The sequence below is a fragment of the Gouania willdenowi genome, chromosome 19, assembly GCF_900634775.1.
Source record: "Gouania willdenowi chromosome 19, fGouWil2.1, whole genome shotgun sequence".
In the NCBI taxonomy this organism is placed as follows: domain Eukaryota; kingdom Metazoa; phylum Chordata; class Actinopteri; order Blenniiformes; family Gobiesocidae; genus Gouania; species Gouania willdenowi.
The window spans coordinates 1,896,357-1,918,715 of NC_041062.1; the positions used below are offsets into that span (position 1 = coordinate 1,896,357).

The following is a 22,359-nucleotide window of genomic DNA, read 5'->3' on the forward strand; positions in this document are numbered from 1 at the left end:
TATTTTTTTAGATTAATGAATGTAATGCCTTTTAAGACTTTTTAAGGATCCACGGGGAATCCCGTTTTTTTGTACTTTCCAATTTTTACTTTTTTATTTATGTACCCCCATTACAATTTGCGTACCCCAGTTTGGGAACCTAGGCGCTATAGAGATACTTTTTTTTTTTTTAATCCCCATTTGAAAGCATCTTCCTCCATCCTTTTTCTGTCCTGCACCCAGACTGCCTGTTCTTTTTTCCTGCTCACACACTTCCTCACCACAGCCCTCCCTCCCTCCCTACCTCTCCCTCCCCTCTCTCTCTTCCCCCCCCCTCCATTTTTTTTTTTTACCTCCTATTTATGAAAACGTCACTTCAAGTCCCTCCCTGTTTGAATCTCATTAGTTTCTTGTGTGTTTCTCCCTGTCAATAATCCTGAATCCAGACTCTCTCTATTTCCATCCCTCTCTATCTGTCAATCAGCGCCGCCTTTGAACTGAAAACCACTCCGACCAACTTCAACTCACTCAATCCGAGCGGCTCGGCTTCTTCTCCGGCTTCCCCTTTTTCTGCCAACATCCCCCTTCTTTTTTTTTTATTTTTTATAATACTTTTTTCTACCACAGCTTTGGACAACACAACACAACCGCAGCGCACAGCTAGAACTTAAACTTCCCCCCCCCCAGATCTGTGAGATCAAGGGCTCTGAAGGCAGAGTTGTGCCCCTCTCTCAGAGCAGAAGCAGCCGCTGTTTGGGTGCAGAGCAGAGGGGGAAAATGCCGCAGCTCAACGGCGGTGGAGGGGACGATCTGGGCGCAAACGATGAAATGATCTCCTTCAAAGACGAGGGAGAACAAGAGGAAAAAATATCCGAAAACTCGTCCGCAGAAAGGGATTTAGCAGATGTCAAATCGTCTTTGGTCAACGAGTCGGAAACCAACCAGAACAGCTCGTCGGATTCAGAGGTGAGTGCTTCTCCAACAAAACCCGGACCCGAGCCGATCCTGTTTTCCTCCTTTATTTTCATTTTTTACCCCAACACGGACTACTACATTCACCCACACTACCAGTGTTAACTTAATCCTTGTGTTTCATTGTATCCCAAGGCGGAAAGACGGCCTCCGCCTAGGTCTGAAACTTTCAGAGACAAAACAAGAGAAAGTTTAGAAGAGGGTGAGTCTCTGCTTTAATGGCTTTAATGTGGACGCTCATGTTATTGTTTTTATTACAATAAATGTGTGCACGACGGTGGGCGAGCCCCTCAGCCCCTCACGTGCCATATTCAGACACATTAAAGAACTTTTAAAGGCCACTTTTTTATTTTTTATTTTTAAAGAAAACTTTTCCTCTCTTTTTCTCCCCTCCCCGCCATGTTAGCTGCGAAAAGGCAAGATGGAGGGCTGTTCAAGAGCCCACCGTACCCGGGCTATCCGTTTATAATGATCCCCGATCTCACGAGCCCCTACCTTCCCAATGGATCACTTTCACCGACAGCACGCACAGTAAGTTCATTTACTTTACGGCTGTATGTGTACACACACACACAAACACACACGCACACAAACGCTATTGCGAGCCGCAGAGTTGTCACTTAAAGCGGATCGACCGGCAGAGCTAAGTTTTCCAACTCTCCCTGAAGTGTACATACAGTGCGGTGGCATGCGTGTCCAGCGCTGAGTTGTGGAGCTAACATGCTAACTCTGCTACAACAAAGTACAATGAGCTTTTAAAGGCGGCTAACACATCTGTGTATCTGTAACAGCAACGCATGCTAAACAGGCTAAAATGTTAATATTATTGTTTTTTTTTTAATTTAATTAATATTAATAATTTATTATTATTGTTGTTGTTGTTATTATTTTATTATTATGAGGTGTGTGTCTATGCTTGCAGCACTTGGCTTGTGTTTGCACAGCCTCATCAAAAATGCCCTTTTCCCCTTCAACACACACACACACACACACACACACACACACACACACACACACACACACACACACACACACACACACACACTGTAAGTAGTGTAAAACAACTATTTAAAACCACACACACTTAAAATCAATATGCAAAACAGAAAAGTGATTTGCATTTGTCAAATTTGGTAAAGATGCCAACTGTGTGCATGTGCATGCATGGCCGCTTATCACTTTTTTCTCCCCCCCCCCCCCCAGTAAATTCATACATTGAATATTATTTTTTTTTCTATTTTTAAAGTATTAATGTATTTGTTTATTATTTTTATTCGGACTGCTTTGCTTTTTTGAAGCTAAAATCTGTTGCTTCCCATTTCAAGCTGTGCAGTGTTTTTGTTAATTATTTACGATATTTATTTGGACACGATCAGCCGTGCTGTAATTATGCACAGTTACTCCACTCGGTCCCACCGGGGCTGTGCAATTTATTTATTTATTTATTTTTTTAACGCATCATAATTTTCTCATGCATTTATTTTTGGCCGTGCATTTTACACATCGATACTTTGGAATCCATTCATCTCACTTTACAAGGTTTAAGGCAAATAGCAACAATTAGGAAACCGGAATCTCCCTCCATACCTTTACCTCGGCTCTGCTGAATGAAACTGATATTTGTTGCTTCACTTTCAATTTCTGAGCTCTGTGAACACCTTGATAAATAAATGCACGACAGACACGTAAAGCCTTCTTTTCTATTCGACACGATGTCTGATTTAAGTTCAAAATGTTCCCTTATGGTGTCAATAATTTGTGCTGTTTCTCTTGATGCCTGTGTGTGTGTGTGTGTGTGTGTGTGTGTGTGAGAGGGAGAGGGTGTGTGTTAGTACTCATGAGGTGAACATCATTTCATTCCTCCTCTCTTAGTCAGCCACAGCCTTGTCAATGCTGCAGAGTGACATGTGGAATTAGTCACTCATTATTCCCCATCAGCGCTGGCGCAAACAAACGTTCTCCACAAAATGCACGATTGGAGATGGAAGTGCTTCCGTATTTTCCAAGTTTTCTTTGTTAGCGACTCGTCTCTGCATGCTGCGCAGGTTTCATTGTGCTTATGCAGCAGATAGAAACACACGGATGAAGGATGCTTTCAAAGAGATACAGTGTCATCATCTGCTCCGTAAATTATCTCCTAAAAATACTCTGCACGTTTAATTTAGCATTTATTCCTTTTTTTAATTTAGAAAAAATTAAAAAAAATCACATATCTTATCTTTTTTTAGTTTTTTCCCCCATCATATTTTCACAGTTGTGGTCCTTGGTTTTATTTGAACAATATAAAACAGAATCTATAATGGTTTCCACCTCCTCACTGTCTGTCTGCGGCGCCCTGTGTGTCCAGCCATCAGGCCTTTGAAGTCGACGGTCGTAGTATTATAAATCTATTACACTTAAAGTTGCTATTAATAATTCACCTGGACATTGATTAGCTGTCTTGCACCCTAACGTGTCACGTGCGGCACCCAATGTGACTGCTGGTATTATTCCAATGAGACTGTCTCTGTCTCACCATGAAAGAAAGGCTTTGATTCTGGCTGCTTTTTGCCGTTAATATCTGTTTAATGTCTCTTCTTTTTAATTCACGCAGAAACATTTCATTTTCGTATTTGGCTTTCGTGGTTTGTAATTCAGTCATCCAATATTTCACTTTTTAAAAAATTATCTTGAATGATTGAAACTTTAATATTTAAAATGTTTTAATGATCTCTGGCTAGTTTTCCCTTCATTACTTTGGTTCTAGTCACTGTGGACATTTCTACTTGTTTCTGTGTTTGCATGGCATTACAAAAAAAAGAGAGAAAAGAAAACAAATTCCAGCATGTGGATGTAAAAAGCGTTTGTCTGACCCCTGGGAGTCATAACCAGAGAGTATTTGTTTTTCCTACCACTTCAGTCCAAGAAGGCTTACAATTTAGCATTATTTAGCAATTTGACATGACGTTGTGCGTGGGTTTTTTTTGGCCCCCCTTTCCGTCCACCCCATGTCCGGCCACCCCCCACTTTTTCTTTAAACCCAGCACAAAGGCCTGCTGGATCACGGGGTGCAGGTTGAATTAGTGAAGATGCATGGCGAGTTCACCCTGGTCTTTCTATCTGCTTTTCCTTCCCTTTCGTCGTCTGACTTTTGTTTCCCACCGACGCTATAACACAGGGCTTGTAGGAGGAAAAAAAAAAAGGCGCCGGGTTAACTCCGATGCTGTGGGCTAACATCCCTCCTCAACAGGTCTGGAGAGCCAAAGGCCGAGGGAGGGAGAGTGGGATCTAGGCGGTTCAGTGCTCCTGCGTTTGGGCTGCAGGGCCGTAAATCCACAGGCTTTATTTACCGCCTCTCGGACTTATGAATGTTAAGATATTTGACGCCACCCCTGGCCCCATAATTCTCCAAGCCTGGAGACTTTTAGAGGAGGTCTTAAATTTTGGCGTGTAATTACGCATATTTGAAAAAAAACACAACATCATGACGCAAGAGGGTTAACAACGAATCTCCTACTGTATTTAGAGAGAAAAGACGATGTTTCCAGTACAAGGCAGAGGAAAGGCTTTGTGTGGCTGAACAATAGCTTTTCTCTTTGTTTTGGTTGTCTTATGGTTACAGCATTCACCTTAACATGAAATAAATCCACTTTGATACAGGCCGGCTCATCTCTTAATTATTTCTGCTTTGGGAAGAAATAATGACAGATTCTCTACTCAGATTATTGTAATGAACATGCATAAGCAAATCATGCAACACAACCTCTTTTGTGCCCACACCGCTGCAGCCTTATCTGTCAGAAATGACACAGACAGTATCTTTCCTTCACATTGCACTGTCATAAGCATAACATTGGTATATCCATATGGATTATGCGTGTAAAGCAGCTGTAAATTGGTTTTTTTGGCAGTGACAAGTAGAAGATAGTTTAATACGGATTTAAGGGACAGGGCCCGCACCTTATCAAATTGGCTTTACATGGTAATGGGGCCTAATTGGTGTCCACAGGGGGTTTGGTGGCATGACGTGGCTGAATTTGGTGCCTCAAGCTGCAAAATGCACTCTGAATTTAGTTGGAAGGTTGCGGCCCTTTTGTCTTGCAAATCACTTTTGTTTACAAAAGTATGGCGGAAACGGCTCCCGCTCGCTCGCTTTCTCCCTCCTGCCTCTCATCCGCGCCCCCCACCCACCCACCCTCACTCTCTCTCTCTCTCTCTCCCTCTATTTCTCAGTCAGCTCTCATCCTGTGCAAGGATGATGGGAAAGAAAAGGTCCTTATTTTTCTTTGACTCAATAAACAGTCGTAAAAAAAAGGACAATCTGCTTTGGATTTGAGGAGTTAAGTTAGAGAGAGATGTGGGGGAGTGGAAGCAGGGGCTGCGAGCCAAAGTTTGGCACAATTAAACTAAAATTGGGGTCTGCTAGACATTAGTGGTGCGGAGCGCATTCTCAGAGCTTAATTAGTCAGAACTGTAATTGTTCATGGTCTGCCAATAGGAGTAATGCTCAGGAAAAGTGGAGTTGCACTAAATCGGCCTGGGGTTTTTAAAACAATAAATCACTTGCATATTTGTGCCGTGATTCAGATGGAGGCTCGACCTCTCCCATCTCGACATGTGGTAAATTGTAAAGTCAATGAATCGCAGATGTAGGGGTTGGAGGGTGGTGGGGAGCACTTAGACGGGGAAGGAGGCAGTACAGTAAGGTTTTGTTTAAGGCCTGCCAATGAATGGAAAAGATTTGTGCAGTAAATATTTACCAGGAAGAGATAAATATATAAATCTATAGTCGTTTTCTCTTCTAAATAGTCTCAATGCTGATGAGCTTGGATGCCTGAGAAGTGTGAGTGCTCGGGTTGAAACAGCACAGAGGCAGAAGAAGAAAAAAAAAAAGGGGGGGGGGAAATCTCTCCGTTTGTGGGGTGTTTTTCTAATCAGATTTGAAAATAGTGCGCGGGGAGCAGTGGATCCCTGGTGGCAGCCGGAGAGGGCTTTGGGTGTAGCAGCTGCAGTCAAGTCTGGTTTGGAGCTCAGCCTTTTTTTTTTTTTTTTTAATTGAATCATTGACTGCATTGTCTTTAATGTAATAACAGGTAATATGAGGCCTAAGTTTGCTTCAGTGGAGCAGACTACGCCTGTTACTCATTAGGCCTTCACCCACGCTTTTATTCTTTTTTTTTTTTTAAATCTTACAATTTAGTACAATTTTTCTCATCTGACACATAATTATTATCCAAACGCTTTTGTTGATTCTTACCTCATGGATCCCTTTGATGGTTTAACCAGTGAGCCACTGCTCTTGGCTTTTCTGTGTCTATAAAAAAGGATGGTGTTGGTACAGCAGCTGTGCATTGGGCCCCCCTCATGCTTCACCCCACGACACCCCTCCCCCCCACCCCCCAACTCCCAGTATAACCCTTTTCCTCTCCCAGTTTTCCCTCACTGGCCCTCCTCTCTCTGCACTGCATTTCTATAGAGCCAGGCACAAAGATAGTTCTGTAAATGTGGAATGTAATTGGTGTCTTCTGCTTCACAAACTCCCTGTTTTTATATTTGTTTAAATGCTATCCAATCTTTGTAAAAACCTCTAATGAAACCCCAAAATGATCGTGCATATTGTAAGATTATACTGTATGTATATTTATAGACAACGCTGAATGTCAACGGCTTTAGCAAGTGTGACGACGCTCAGGTCGTAATTGTGTCTGGCTTGAGTCAATATTGTGTAAATGGAACTATTTCAGTTGCAGACCTACTGAAAGCACAGATAAGGTCGTTTAAAGTGTTCGCCAGTGATTTTGAGATTTATTGGTCGTGCTGCATCCACAGGGCCAGATAAGGTTTGAGGGAACTATTGATTGCATCGGTTAGATATGGGGTTTATTATTGGTGCGGTCAGGATTAGCCGGGTCTGAGAGATGCTTACTGAGAGTCGATAGATATACAGTAGAAAGTGATGGAGTAATTGCAAAACCTGTAGAAAAATGTCATTCTCTTCTAAGCTGTTGAAGCACAAACAAGATTTTTAAATGCACTTTTAATCAAGAAGGAAAATCTACCGATTATTTGGATGAGCTGCGATGTCGATAAGCTTTGGTGTGTGTCTGCCTTACCCTGGGCCTGAATGTGCATATTTTTGCTAAGTTTGTTCATAATGGGACTGCAGTGCTCCAGTAGCCAAATGAGTTCACCAGTAGCTGAGTGGGAGGGGGCCAGAGAAAAGCGGGAAATGTGTGTGTGTGTGTGTGTGTGTGTGTATACGTGCCGGAGTGGAATAAAAAGGGGGGGTCGGAGTGTTGAGGGGGGCCTGGGGGTCGGACGCACAAAAGCCGACTGAATAGAGCGCATAATTGCTGTTAATGCCAGGGCAATGAGAGGAGCGACAGTTCCTGGTTAGATGTCCAAACAATAGTGCCCCTGGGGTCCACATTTATCTTCCCGTAAAAAAATAAATAAATGGGGGTTGGAAGTGTGTAGTTTTCGGCCTTGCTTGATGAGCAAGTGTGGGCTCCCATTTGTGGCTTTCTGCTTTTTGAGGAAGACTCCACAGTAAACCCTACTTATTTCTCTCCTCCACTTTATTCCTTGGGCTTCCCACTTTGGTTACCATCAAAAAATGTAGCCTCAGAAAGTGTGGGTGAGCAGGGTAGGCCGCTGTGACCATGGAGGAATTCAGGCGGTGTCGAGTCGACCTCCTGTTTGGATTGTGGAGTTTGCTTGGGAAGGGTCAAAGTGCATCGTGCCGACATGCTTTTCGATGAGAATACAGCTTCCTCTCTCACCCTTTTTTTAACAACTGATAGTGCTTTAGACTTTATTGGAATGTGTGTGTGTGTGTGTACGCCTGCAGGGAGGAGGTGCCACATTGCCATCAGAGCTCCTAATGATCACGTTGAGCTCGATAATGACTAGCCGTGCCAGTGTCAGCGAACACCTGTGGTACACCAGCCTTTTAATGGATGTGGTAGAATGCACTGTATTGCAAAAAAAAAACCTCATTCATGCTAATATCCTTTAGCCTGTTCATCTAAAATCCCACACCTTTACCAACGTTTCAGAAAAAAACCCAACATGCTCACTCACGACCAAATATTTCTTCCTTTTATTTAGCTGCAAAACTTTAAATACATTTGTTATTATAACACGTGCTACAGCTGGCTACACAAGTTTTGTTTTGCATGTAGTTTTTTGTTCTAACATGGAGATAATCTATTGGAACGAAGGACTTGTGCGTTAAACACACAACAGCAGAGTTTAAGGTGATAAAACTCCAGTCAATGTATTTTTAATCTACTAATTAAACTTTTAATTGTAGTGGGATAAGCTCTAAGTGTGTGTGTGTGTGTGTGTGTGTGGAATCGAGGCGATTCTGCTAATGAGACGAGCGTCTGCTTGTTTGGTCGTTTCCGAGGTAGTGGATTCATAACCGCCTGTGAAAAGGTAAGGGAGGTGTTTAGAGTGCACCAATAAATTCATCTACTAATCTCCGGATTATGATGGGATTTAAAAAAAATGTTGGCAAGATTACTTGAAAATGCACAAGGCTAATAAAATGTAACCCCGTTAGCCTGCAGTGTGGCGGAGCGTCCGCTTCCCTCTCTCCATTCCCTCGTTCTTCCAAGCTGATGAATCAATTCCAGCGGAAAACTGATTAAGAGTAAATTCCCATGTTAGCTCCTTAACCAGCTGTTAGAAACCAATTTACACACAGTGATAATACGGTTCTTATGAAGAGACAGCTGTCAGTTGGTGTGCAGCTCGAGATAACAACAGTTTATGAGAACAGCTTGTCAGGGCCTACACTGAAAACACAAACACTGAGCTGCCAACCATTGTGCAGGTGATGATGATGATGATGATGCTGGGAGCTTTTATTGTAATCCAAAGACAGAAGCAGGCAATATGATAAATTAAAAAAAAAATATATAAATATTATACAGACTGTCCTATTTAAAGATTAAGTTGTTAGTAAGCCTGTCACATAGTATTAGTCTGCCTAGTATAAACAATAAAGTCTATTTGTTTTTTGTTATTGAGGTATGAACAATTTTGAAGCATTGCACAATATATTCTATATTTGCATGAATCCTTTATTTTTTCATCTAAATATTTGCAAGTATAGCATTGCATTAAAAGTAATGTGTAATTGCAATAAAATAAAACTTTATTACAGTCTTGATCTTATTATTAATGACTTTATTTAAAGAAAAATGTTGAAAACATACTTTTTCCAACTACAGCGAAAGTCTTCAGCTTTCAGAAATCCAATCCCTGACCCTCACCACTCTCAATAATTCTGCATTCAATCCACTCCAGCGAGTCAGCGGCGTGTCAGCAGTGCTCAGGGTCAACTCCAAAAGTGAACAAATTGACTCGTGGAAGTGAATTGTCAATTGTCTTCCTCCCTCGGGGGTCAGAGTGAATGGAGTGTCTTTGTTTGGACAACCGTCCCGAGGTGAGGTGAGCGCAGCCTTCAATGTCCAGCCAGAGGGGACAGACTGATGAACAGACAGGCAGGGAGGAAACAAATGAAGTGGCTGCCAAACAGACAGACAGAGACAGACAGGAGGGAATGTGTCTGATTGGGAAACAATGGAATTTGGTCCCTTGGAAATCAGAGCAACTGAAATATTTCTTCTGTAATAGTCATGATCTCCGTCAGTTACAGAACCAAACTCAGAGACAACTGCTGAATATTATACGTAGACTATTATTGCTCACAGTGGAGAATTTATGCACCTTGCCATAGGAACTCTTAAAAATGATTATTTTACATGCTGGGTTTCCTGTGGTATGGCTCTCCACGCCACGTTATTGCATTTATGATAATAGTTATTTGGAAGAAAAAAACAACAACCCAAAGTCCTTCTAACTCCAAGTCCTAAAATGCGAATGCAGTTTGCTGCTAATGAAGTGTTTATTAAATATTTGTGAATACACCCTGAATGAGAACCTGTGTCCTACCTACAGTAGTTCCTCTTTAAAAACATGTAAGTGTAGACCTTGGTAATCATGTTTGTTGATGATCTTGTGCACTTGCGCACGTGCAGTGTAGATCTATTCAATTTAAATAAATGTTTTTAACCATCATATCCCAGGGGTTGTTTCCAGTTGTCCTTCCTTTCATTTTTACACTGATCCTTTCGGGCCGATACTACGAGGCTTGATATATCCTGGATTTTTCGCCGTTAGCTTCACCTAACCAAACATTGTCCATCAGACAGAAGCTGTCCTACGAATCTGGATTACAACTCGCTAAGTTTATCGAGTTGATTTCAGCCTGGCTACGTTCGCACTCTAGTGACAGAGGAGGAGGTTACAGCGTCAGACCAATCACAATCACTGAGGAACTGGAGAGCAATTTACATCACAATTGAGGAGTAATTCTTTAAAAATATGAAGAATTAAAATCCATAATTCAGACCAAAAAACAACGTTGTTGCTGCAGAAAAAGCAGCAAGTAATTAATGCAGGAATTGGAATAGTATTTAATAAAATGTGTTAATAATATTTAAATTAGTGAGATTATAAACAGACACTCGGATCAGTTTCACTTTTACCTACATCATAAGGTGGAATATATTTATATTTTATATTAACTTATAGGACTGAGGCTCTTTGCATCACCACAGATGATGTTGTTTTCAAAGAGAACTGATTGGTCAGGAGGCGGGACTTTAGTATTCGCTCACATCTGATCAAGAACATAACCTGGTCTTGACCAGGTTTGGTGTTAAGCCTATGTTACTATGGTGATTTAGCCCCTTAAGACGTTAGCCAGCTTCGTAGGACAGCACACACTGATTAAATCCCGGAAGTTAGTGCGTTAAGAGGAAATCCAGCTTCTTGGTACAGGCCCTTCAGGATGAGCTACTGAGGTATATAAAAAGATGAGGTTAGAGACTAGAGGCTTCTGTTGTCTTGGCCTTTGTGTCATTTGAGGCACGTCATAATGCACTTTAGAACCAGACGGCTTTATTATCGACTCTTAACAGCCTTCTCTATCTTTATTGTTTGCCACGCTTTGCATGTTTTCAAATATCAATAAAGATAAATTTCCAGCTTCGTCACTAGAGATGGCATTATGTAGCACAAGTTTTAAAGATAGACTCTAAAGATGCAACAAAGTTCAGTTATTGGGTCATTCCTGGCCTGAATGCCAGTTTTTTATTTGAGAAAAGTCCTTTGTGCTACCGTGGATGACACTTGGTGTTGTGAGGCACGTATGTGTGTCTGCTCGGGTAAGACGGCAGGCCTGCAGCGAGGATGCAGCAGCTGGCCAAGGCCCAGGCACAGGAATGCTGTGTGTGCTGTTTAAACAGTGGCTTGTCTCAGTGCGGGCCTGAAGGAGTGCAGAGGAAGGAAGTAAATGCATGTTTACATAGCTGAATTGTCCGTCGTCCCCCTCCCCACAGTGTCTAATGCACTTCTGTTCAAACATTCACAAGTGTGGAGATGACCCCCGCTGATGTTCATGATCACAGCTTTGCCCTCAGCCTCTCAGTCTGAACGTGTGTGAACAATAACGACCAGTCAACATTGTCCCCTACTGTGGCTGTTTGTTGATTTAACCTGGAGGTTTAGATTAGAGATAAAAATTCATTATAAACATCTATTCATCACACATGCAGACATGGAGGAGAGACAGTGAAGTCCAACGTGTGGACTAGGGCTGGGCGATATGGACCAAAATCATATCTCAATGTTTTTTCCCAAAATGGCAATATACGATATAAATCTCGATGATTTTAATTCAAATATAGTCTTACCAGGAAGGCAATTTTGGGTTAAATTTGGTAATGCAAAATGCCACACAGGCACATTTATTAACAAACAGCTGCACAATATGTGCCACTTTAGTGTTTTTCTCCAATTAGGGACAGCACGTGTGAGTGAGTCGCATAATGTGACTGTTTAGGGGAAGGTCTGGGTTACTTAGGACGCACTCAGAAATCCATATAATTGTGCTTTTCATGCGGTTCTGAGAAGTAGTGAAAGCAGTGACTCCTAAAACAAGTATTTTAATACAAAATAAGCTAAAGGTGATATCATAAATTTATAGAATAGAATAAAAAGCCTTAATTGTCATGATACAATTGTACAACAAAATTATTTGGCCAAAATAGAAAACTCAATATATCTTGAATCTCGATATATTGCCCAGCTCTAGTGTGGACATAAATGGGTTAGAGACCCTATTGCTCTGTCTAAGGTTCTGTCCAAAGAGGAGTCGGACATTGACGTACGACTGAGTCCTCACGCTAATTGTTGTTCGAATTACCTGTTATGACCTGATGACAAATCTTTCACACCGTTGCAACCAGAGCAGAAAATGTATCCGGGCATTGGCATGATCCTTGTGAGTGTGTAAACCTTGCTTCAACAAGATGGATAAATGCAATTATTGGACGGACCTGGAGAGAAGAAAATCCATTTAAAGCCTGTAAACCTAAGCAGGGGCCGTGGTTAATTCATTTGGCCAATTTACGGGTGATGTACGAGCGTCAGGGCACATTAGTCAAGCTGGGGAAGAGGGGTTCTGTGTGGTCACAGTGGGTTGGTAGATGTGTGCTTCTTATGTTGCATGAATGGAGGTTCTTTGGTTGCGGTGCAGTCCCTCATTCGCCTTCTGTGTAAAGCTCAGGGCTTCTCCGTGAACAACACCAATGGAGCTTGTACCTGGAAATGACAAAAAGATGCACTGAGTGCAATGAGTGGGAGGGAAGGGGATTGCTTTGCAAATGAGGTGGGGAAACATGGCCGTGGTCTGCTGGGCAGCAGACTGAGTATCAGCATACGACGTTGCATTACCAAGAACTCAATCAGGTGTTGTCAGCAAGCTTACATTGTGCATGTTAAATGACTGCATTCAGTGTGTAGCCACCCTGTGACTAGTGTGACCGCTGCAAATCGCCTTCTATACATCAAATACTGTCAGCACTAACAACTGGAAATAAGACAGTGTCAATTACAAACTAGCGATAAAGACCCCAACATAAATGATTGGTTTGGCTAAGCAGGAAAGAAGTTTTATTTTAGTTTGTTTTATTTGACATTACACTGTGTGAGGAAATCCAAGTAATATTTTTAGTCAACTAACAATGAATGAAAGTCTTTTGTACGTAGTGGATGTTTGCATGGTTTTGATGTTTTGTGAGGGCCACAACAATGTGATTGTCTAATCTGAGGGCCGCATTTATAGAATTCATGTCACAATTTAGAAAAATGACAAATCTGAACATATTTATCTAATTTTGCTGTTGTTTTGTGTGTTTTTGACTTTATTTTGTGTCGTTTTGTGTACATTTTTTTCCAGTGGGGGCCACAAAAATGTGATTGTCTGATATGAAGGCCACCTTTTCAAAATTAATACAGGAAAAAGCAGGTTTTTTACTATTTTTGACATTGTAATGTGTATTTTTCTTCTCATTTTGCATGTTTTTGGGCTGTTTCATATTTCTTCCTTAAACCATTTTTAATAAACTTCAGGTAATAAAATATACTTTACTATTACTGAGAGATAATGACAAAAGAGAAAATATCACTGATTTTCTTTCTGAATCTCTGTTGATTTCTGAAGCTAATGAACAGAAAATGTAATTGCACGTATGAACTGTTTTATGTCAAAAGATCTTTTGGGGGCTGCACAAAATTTGTCAGAGGGCCGCATGTGACCCCTGAGCTGTCATTTACCCCATTTATAGTCTGGATAATTTAAATTGAGTTATAATATCTTTATAACGGTAGATTTATTTACATTGTGCTCAGAACATCTGAGACTTGTTTCTGTTTACCCTGAGCCACTGGCAGCCTCACTTCTCTGGTTTTTATTGCTCTATTTTGGAATTGCCTCGAGTTATTTTTGTCTGTATAGCCTGAACTGATTTCTGTTTATGAACTCTTTCAATGTATTGACATTAAATGGCCTTTGTCTGCTTAGTCTGTTACAACAGTCATTGTCTTGGTGTAGCAGAGTCTCTCAACAGTTACACAAGCTGCGTGGTATGCAAAACCAGTGGTTAAAGCAGAGCAGAGCCGGGAGGGTGAGAGGCGTTAAGGGAAGTTTTGGTTTACAGCTTCAAGCCGCAGCCTGAATCAGAGCAGGGTGTGCTATCAGACTGAGAGACACGAGAGGCTATGACCTCTCACACTATGATGCAGATGCTTTTTAAGTGGTCGGGATCATGCTTAAGTGGCTCTTGGTTTCATAGATTTGTTTTGCCAGCGTGTATGTGTGTGCCCCTGGCAGAGAAAGTGTGTGTTAGCATATGTCACCTGACTGCCAGGGAGACGGCCTCAGGAAACCAGAGTCGCTGTTGAATGCCGAGGCTTGTCAGAAACAGGTGCCAGTGCTGCCGTCAGTGGCTGCCACACAGCAGCTGGGGAAAGACTGCAAGGCCCACGGTCAAGTGTAAGCCATTGGGAGACGGCATCAGTGAGAATTTACGGAGTGAGAAAGTGGGGGTTGGAACAGCTTGGTTTCCCTGTTGCCCCTTTGGCTGGATGTACAAACAAAATTCAATCACAATAAAATCCAAAAGTTTCTTTAGAATTAGGAATGACTCATATAAAAACGTCTGAAACTTTGGATTGTTGTTCAATTGTGAAAGCTGCTAGTGCAGACTTTAATAAACACATGCTGTCATCTCGTAGCTTTATATTTTTTTTAATCTGATATTAGCAAAAAAAATAGAACCATGAGTATCAGATTATATTGGCCTGCATTTAAATTTTTTAACATAATATAGTTTTGATTTGATTTATTTATGTTATTTTTCAAGGTCATGTAATGTATTAATTATTATTAGTTGTAGAATATTCTAATTCTACAATTGCAGAATATTCTTGTTCTACAATTGAAGGGTAGAATATATGTAACCCATTGATTATTAATAAATGATTCAGTCTTTCCTCGTACCTACTGTTGCTGACTATTGTTTTCTGAGTAACATCACTTTATCAAGACTTTTGTAACATTTCACAATCCGACACAAGTTATATAATAAGTATAAGATTTATGCTGATTTATTGGTTTGATATCTGTATTTGCCAATACTCAAGAATGCATTATTGGAAGTGAAAATGGTTTACCAGGACATCCCTAGTATTCTAAGCTAAATACATGCTAAATGTACTTACTGTACACATTGCTAGCCAGGAACTTGCAGTTAATGCTTTATAGTTTCAGGCATGCCGCGATACTTTGGTAATAAATACTTGTGTGGCTACTCTCCTGAGTATACCTATAGCTGCCTGGAAAGTTGAGCAAGAAACCTCCACCTTTGTCTCAGAATTCTAGATGGGAGTTTTATATTACTGTCAGTCCTCTAAGCCTTCAATGGGAAGTTACACAAACCCATACCCATAGCCTGTTGGGATTCCTATAGCATAAAATCATGGCTGTCAATATTCAAATCTAGTCATTTTTTGCCTGTTTCCTGCTTCCCAGATGCTCCCCCCAGCCTCCCACCTCCTCATGGGAGAACAACTGCTAGCTGCCATCTATAGGCTATAGGAATTCCTCACCCTGACTCAGAAAAAAGGAAACATGGAAGTTTTCTATATGCTCCCACAGATCACTTTACATCATGGACGTGACTCCCAACACAACTGTTCCCAGTTTTGTGGCTGCCTTCCAGACTTTTTACGGTCCTCAGTAGGACAAGGATTTTTCCTATACCTAGCTTCGCCTGCAGCTTCAAACTATGTGGTGCTGTGTAACATTATTTAAACCCAACCTGCTAATCTTCTTCCATTCATAGTTTGGTAAATTTAGATTTGATTGCTGTGCTCGGTTGCACATTATGCAGTTGCATGGCTTAAGATAAAAAAGTTGGGATTTAATATGACATCTACACTTGCAAACAGGAGTTAGCCCAACCAGGCACGGGAATTTATAGCTATCCATTATATTTATTTGGTTTGCCCAAGGACCAATTTTTGGCTGTGAAGTGAATGTTGGTGATGCGTTTTAGTAAAGGATTGCAGAAAAACAATGTAGACTTAAAATGGACGGTTGTAGTTAATAATTTAAGTAGAATCTTGAACCTTGGTGAGTTTGTTCAACTGCTGGTGGTTCATAACTGGAGACTAATGCTGAGATGTAGGGGAAGTAAATCTGTATTTCACTTCAAATAATCCAATGATGGAGGATATCACAGAGATCGTCGTAGAACCTTGTTCACTTGCTGGGCCTGAATGAACTTTCACATTGTACTTTTGAATGGAAATCCAAAAAGCCTTGACAACATTATACAGTTACGCCCACTGATTTTTCCATAAGGTATTTGCTGATTGGACTCTGACCAGGAAGATACCTTATTTGCAAGTGTATCAAATGTCCTGTCATAAAAGTGTTAGAGTCTAGATACACTTGAAAATACTTGCATATCGTGCAAGAAGTTGAACTTGGGATTTTCTCACCCTGAAAACTGGTTGTCTAAGAAAAGAAGAGATTCTGACACAGGAGAACCCCTTTTTTGTTGGCTTACATTTAGCAGAAAGTCACATTCTTTGTGTTTTAAATTGGGCTTGTCATGCGGTTTCCTCAACTGGGCCGCTGGGAAGCCACAGTTCCCACAAAGGCCAATGTTACATACCAGTTTAGGTTTTTCAGAATAATAAGGGTCTATTTTATCTGGCACTGATCACTGTGGTAATAAACTTTCAATTTCCCCACAAAGTTACCCTGGATGTGCTTGTATTCCTTCATATTTTTTTTAAATGCTACAAACCTTGGGGTTCATCTTTCTCTCTGGTCTTAACACTAGTATTAACTTCTCACTTCTTAGAAACACCACCTCTATTACTTGTTTCACAAATCCTGTTTTTGCAGCGTGCCATATTTTAGCAAATGCCATCAGTATGACTCAGTTGGGCATAAAGTAATTGAGCTACGGCCTGCTTGCCATCTGTCTGGTGAGATTGCCACTTTCTGAGTAATTAAATGCATGACCTTGTGCCCGTAGAGAGGTAACCCTGCCAAAGTGGCAGGCTGACTTATTTGAAGTCCGGAGAGGCTGTCCGGGTGCTGATGGTGGGAGAGTTGTGGGGTTTAAAAAGTTTAGCCAGCCTGCTAAAGATAGTGCAGGCTAATGTGAGCTGAGCCCAAGTGACATCGTTTACATCAGTGCATCTTGTGTGTGTGTGTGTGTGTGTCCATATATACACTCACATTTTAAAACTCGGTTTGCCTCATTCAATTTGGCAATTTAGAATCGCTTTGGTGTAGTCAAATGATTTCCTTTGTGCATACAGTGTAACCAAACGGGAGAGGTCAAAGAGTGTGTTTATGTTTGTGTGTGTGTGCTGCTCGGGTCATGATAGGCTTGGATAGAGGCTGTTTTCTTAGCAGTGATTTTGTGTGTGGTTTTGTTTGGACTCCTGCGGTTTGGTTTTCCCTGGACAGTGTCCAGAGACTACAAGGCCTGCTTCTCCTCAGCTCTGTTGTGAGGTCGACGTAAAGAGCCCTGCAAAGCTCTGTGATTGGATTTCAGTTTCTGATCTGGTTGTTTTGCCACTGCCAGGACATTAAAGACAGAGGAGATGATGAGTTAATGAGTGTCAGTGTGCGAGAAGGAGGAAGGGGGATGATGGTGGTGTTTGTGGGTCAAGATTTTGTTGTTTACATCCCAGATTGTGGTCTTACACACGGCATCAAAACAGGACCTAAAACCCTTTAAGGACTACTCTGATGATACACAACTGAGCAAGAGATCAGCATGGGTTAGTCAGTGTGTATTAAAATGAATGCTGTCTAGCTGAACTTCCGCCCTAAGCTTTGGGGTAAAAATTCCTCTGGTTCCCCCAAACAAAAATAACCAATTTAATTACTATGGTTGATCTATGGTTGTGGCCACAGCAGGGCTGGTAGCACCCGGCTGAGGTGGCACTGGCCACTTGGGATTAAGGACGAGGTTTGGGCCTGCCTCTAGGGAAATTATAGGGTGGTGTGAAGGAGGAGATAAACAGGAGGGTGAATTCGTCGACGTCCGTTTGCAGCTCGCAGGCTTCTCTCTGTTTTATCCTCATCCTCTGGAGATAATTGGAGTTGTACTGTGTGTAAACATGTTTTTGTTTCAAAGTTAAGTTTTATTGTTCGAGTCAGAAAACCTGTGCGTCCGCCTAGCATGGAGGATAAAAAAAGTTTCTAATCAAGTATAAAATTTTTGTTTTATGTTGTTTTTTTCTTTCCTATGCTTCAGTTTCTTCTCTAACCTCTCAGTCGTCTCTTTTCCACTCTCCTTCTCCCTCACCCTTGCCTCCTCGCTCACTATGTGCTCTGATTACCTCTCCAAACTGGCAATAAGTTGATTGCTTTACAGAGATGATGTAAGCCCCTGCCCTAGGGTACATCAGGTTGGATTTCTCCCGCTTTATCTTGCAAAGCCTAAATTAACAGCTGGTTTGGTTGGAGTTCTCCTGGATCTGACTAAAGGATTAGGCTTGGTTCTCATGTGAGTCAATCCAGTTTGATTTATTGCAAGTCTATCAAAAAAGATCAATGGGAGTCCTTTTGAAAGTAAATCCTTAATCGCTCTTTGCACTTACGTATCATCATTGTGAGTTTTTTTCCCCCCTCTTCCATCACTAGCTCTTTCTATTTCTCACTCCCCAATTCTTATTCTCTCCTTACACTGCTGTCTTGTGTATTTTTATTTTTTCTCTTCTCTCATACCCCGCTCTGCCTGATCTCTTGTGTCTTCATATTGATGCTATCTTGGAGAATTGCTGGATAGATTTTTCTCTGTTCTCATTAGTTGCCCATCGGGATGATGCTACCCATCTTGTTTAACTTTCACCCCGATCTGCCCTGTTTATGGTTAACGCTTGTTATTGCTTTCCTCTGGCTTCAGGTAATAAGAAAGTTAAGGGAGTCCAAGAATTCTTGTTGATGCTTTTTTTTGTTATTTTGATCATTTTTGGGCTTTTTTTTCAGATTCAAAGATCTAGTATTTTTGTAGCAGGATACAGATTTAAATAATCTGTTCCTATGAAAACATTGCTCAATTGGAAAACCCTTATCTTTTCAAAATGTTTGCGTTGTCATGATACTACAGTATCTATTGTCGACTTTTCCGATGTTCGACAGATTAAACTCATCAAAGACTAACAGTATCGTAATCCGATTCTGTTTGTCCTGTCCTGCCTTTGATACTCGATTTTGCACAGGGGGTTGCCAGTGCCTAGCCCAGCTGACTCAGGGTGTCGGCAGGGTTCACCCTGGACAGCGAACCATTCCCTCTCCGCAAGCCTAACGTCAATCAGGGCACTATGAAGAATCGACGGTTACCATTGTGGATAAAAATCAGCTCTCATATTTTAAGTAATTTGCAAACAAATAAACATCAATGTCAAAATGACTTATTTGAAAAAATGCCTTGACCTTACACCTTGCTTGACAATTTGACAGCTCTCCGCCATGTTTCTATCTACAGTAGGTTATATACGTATCGTACAGTTCATCTATCGATCTTATACCTTGAGTAATCTATGTCTCAAAATATATCACTGATGGATAGAGAAAACACCTGACCAACTTCCATATTTAACTTCAAGAGTTGTGTCTCTAATTGCCTTTAGAATGTGTTTCTTCCCTTGATATGTGACTGCAAATGAAGGCCAATCAAAATTCAGGTGGGCTTTTTGGCGTGCTATGATCTGATTGGCTGACAGACCTGTAGAGGGAAGTGTAGTGGGAGGGACTCTGAAGGAGGGTGGAGGGTGGGAGAAACTGGGGAAGTGTGTGTGTGTGTGTGTGTGTGTGAGGGGGTGAAATCGACGGAATACGTGGGAAGGAAGGGCTTGCTGTCAGCCAGCTGGACCTCTTAATCCCATAGCCTTGGGGAAAGGGTGTGTGTTAGTGTGAGTGTGTGTGTCTACATGTGTGTGTGTTAAAGATTTGTCAATTTTAGCACACCTTTGCTCCACTCTTTAGTCCAGCTGAGCCCAGTGTGTGTCTGTATGTGTGTCATGTGTACTGTGTTTACTTATGTCCTTTAACAGCACGCTGTATTTTTTATGTCAGGACGACATAGCCTTCCGTCCTATTGATGTGAGATAGAAGCTAGAGTTGGTTCATGCTGAAAGTGGAGAGACTGTCCCGTGTTGCCAGTTGAGTGTAAACGGGTAGAACCAAAACGAAGATGAAGGGGAAGTCGGGAGAGCAACAAACATGGCCAGGGTCTCCTACTCCACCCAATTCCATTTTCATCTCCCATCCCACTCCCTTTCCACGGGGAGTATCCACTACCTTATTTCTACAACTTGACAACACAGTTCATGCTGTGCTGTAACTCACTGGATGATTGCATCATCCCCATGTCATTCATTAGACACAAAACATAGTATTTAGCCACATTCCACGCATGTTTCCTCTTCCCCCCCAGAGCATCCTTTGCCTCTCTCTCACTGCCCCACTCTCTCTCTCTTTTGGCGTAGACTTTTGCATATATAACAGGCTGGCAGGCTAAGAGCTTGGGACTTCCCCACGCCACACTCCAAGCCTTTGATCCTTTGCTTTGGAGGTAACATCAAAAGCAGAGGCATAGAAAGGCAGCTACGACTGTGAAGTTCAATGTTCAACTTGATGGCTTGGCTGAGGGCTTCCCTCCCCCTCCCCCTCACATCCCTCCTCCCTCCCTGCTCCCTCGATCCCTTCGTTCTATACCTCAGTTGACAAAAACACACAGTTTGTAGCCAAAGGTTTTTTTTAGTGCCTTTGAGCTCACCTCCGTAGCATCTACCTGACAAAAACTAGATCATATCTCCATGCATAAAAACACAGATATACACATGGTGCACACAAAGGTTCATGCGTTCCTTTTTGACGCTGAAGTACAGACCCAGTGTCTGGCCCTTCTGTTTCGCTCCTATTTCTCTCCCTCTCTCTGAGTAACATGCAGCATCTTCTATTGCACCTTGTTGCATCAATGCCAAGTGGGTCCCAAAGCTGCAGCAGTGGTAGGCAGGTGGGATAACATGTGGGGAAAAGGGCATCACTTTTTCAGCTTCTCACTTCAGATCACTTCAGACATCTTCTCATGCATCCTTCCAATGGCAAATAGTTGTTGCTTGAGTCATCTGTAGCTTGTATTGTAAGTGATGATTCATTCCCTGAAATGGGGTGAGAGAATAGCACCAAAGTGAATTTCTGTCTGCGTGCCGGCCGTTTGTGTCACTTTTCATGTGTACATCCCAATGTAGACTTGAAATGCTTTGTGCCCATCTCATGATTCGTCTGTGTTGTAGTCAAACAACACGTGGCTTCAAAAGTTGTTCTGGAAGACGGGAAGCTGACCCTACTCTACCAATGAGTCACTTTTTTAATGTGAGAAAAAGACTCGGAGGAATAAAAAGACCTTTGCTTAGCTGTAATTTTATATGCTTCAGTTGTTATGTTGACTCAAGGCTCATGCACCTTTCAATCACTCCTTCGTGGAAAAACAAACGATTTTCATAATGATTGGTTGAGTTCCTTATGCAAACTCTAAATTGAGGAAGTATCCGATGAAACCGGGTATCACAGGTCAAAGCAAGGTTTCTCTGTGGTGATGTCTTTAAATGACACAGCCTTGATGAAGCCATCTAGAAAGCTGAAGTGCTTCACTAAATGCTTCTCTGTCTCTGTGCCAATTAGCAAAAAAGCTTGTGGCCCGCTTTTCTTTTCCTGCAACTTGTTCTAGAAGATGCTCTTCTATTCATGCTCACACACGCACACACACACACCACACACACACACACACACACACACACACACACACACACACACACACACACACACACACACACACACACACACACACACACACACAGCTGTAAATGCACCCGGCACATATTTGGTGTATCATTAGCTTAGTGTGCGGGGAGGCGTGCGAGCCTAGCCTCTCTTCTGCCTTATCTCCATGTCAATCACAGCGTGTGTGTGAACATCAGTTGTAATGATCTCCATCCAGCCTGTCGGTGCGTGTTAGCGCCCGGCTTCCCTCGCCCCCGGAGCAAGCCATTCCCTAGCTAATAGATGCAAAATTAAGCTGATCAATAGATGGCCTCAGCTCATCATTGACCTGTTATCGCAGCGTGGGATTTTTGTCCGATTGCTTTTATAGACCTAGACTGAGATGCTAAACCGAATCAGCAAAAATAAATACATGAATAAATCAGATAAACAATTAAGAAAAAGAACGTTTGTGCCTTTTACCTATAAATGCCTCAGGTATCTTTCTTCTAAACCACACAATGCTTTTCTATCAGGCTAATTATTTACTGTGTGGTATTTTCTAAATCCTCTACTGGAAGATTAATCATTGGCTTAGAGCTAGGAAATGAGATGTAGACTTTGTAAAACGCCATATTAAAGATTCATCAATAATTGGCATGTGTGCTGCTGTTTGTTTTTCGGGGGAGGAGGGTGAAGGTGCTCTTATAGAT

At 41.7% G+C, this 22,359-nt stretch overlaps 1 protein-coding gene across 26 annotated transcripts in view; it reads left to right on the plus strand.

Annotated features, from left to right (window-relative positions):
* Positions 1-387: 387 nt before the first annotated feature.
* tcf7l2 (transcription factor 7 like 2) overlaps positions 388-22,359 on the plus strand; it is a 92,186-nt gene continuing 70,214 nt past the window's right edge. For all 26 annotated transcript variants that reach the window (XM_028477203.1, XM_028477209.1, XM_028477208.1 and 23 more), the window contains exons 1-3: positions 388-945; positions 1,087-1,153; positions 1,358-1,482. In XM_028477203.1, coding sequence (XP_028333004.1) covers positions 757-945; positions 1,087-1,153; positions 1,358-1,482 — 381 coding nt within the window. In that variant the 5' untranslated portion in view covers positions 388-756. The remainder of the gene's footprint in view (positions 946-1,086; positions 1,154-1,357; positions 1,483-22,359) is intronic.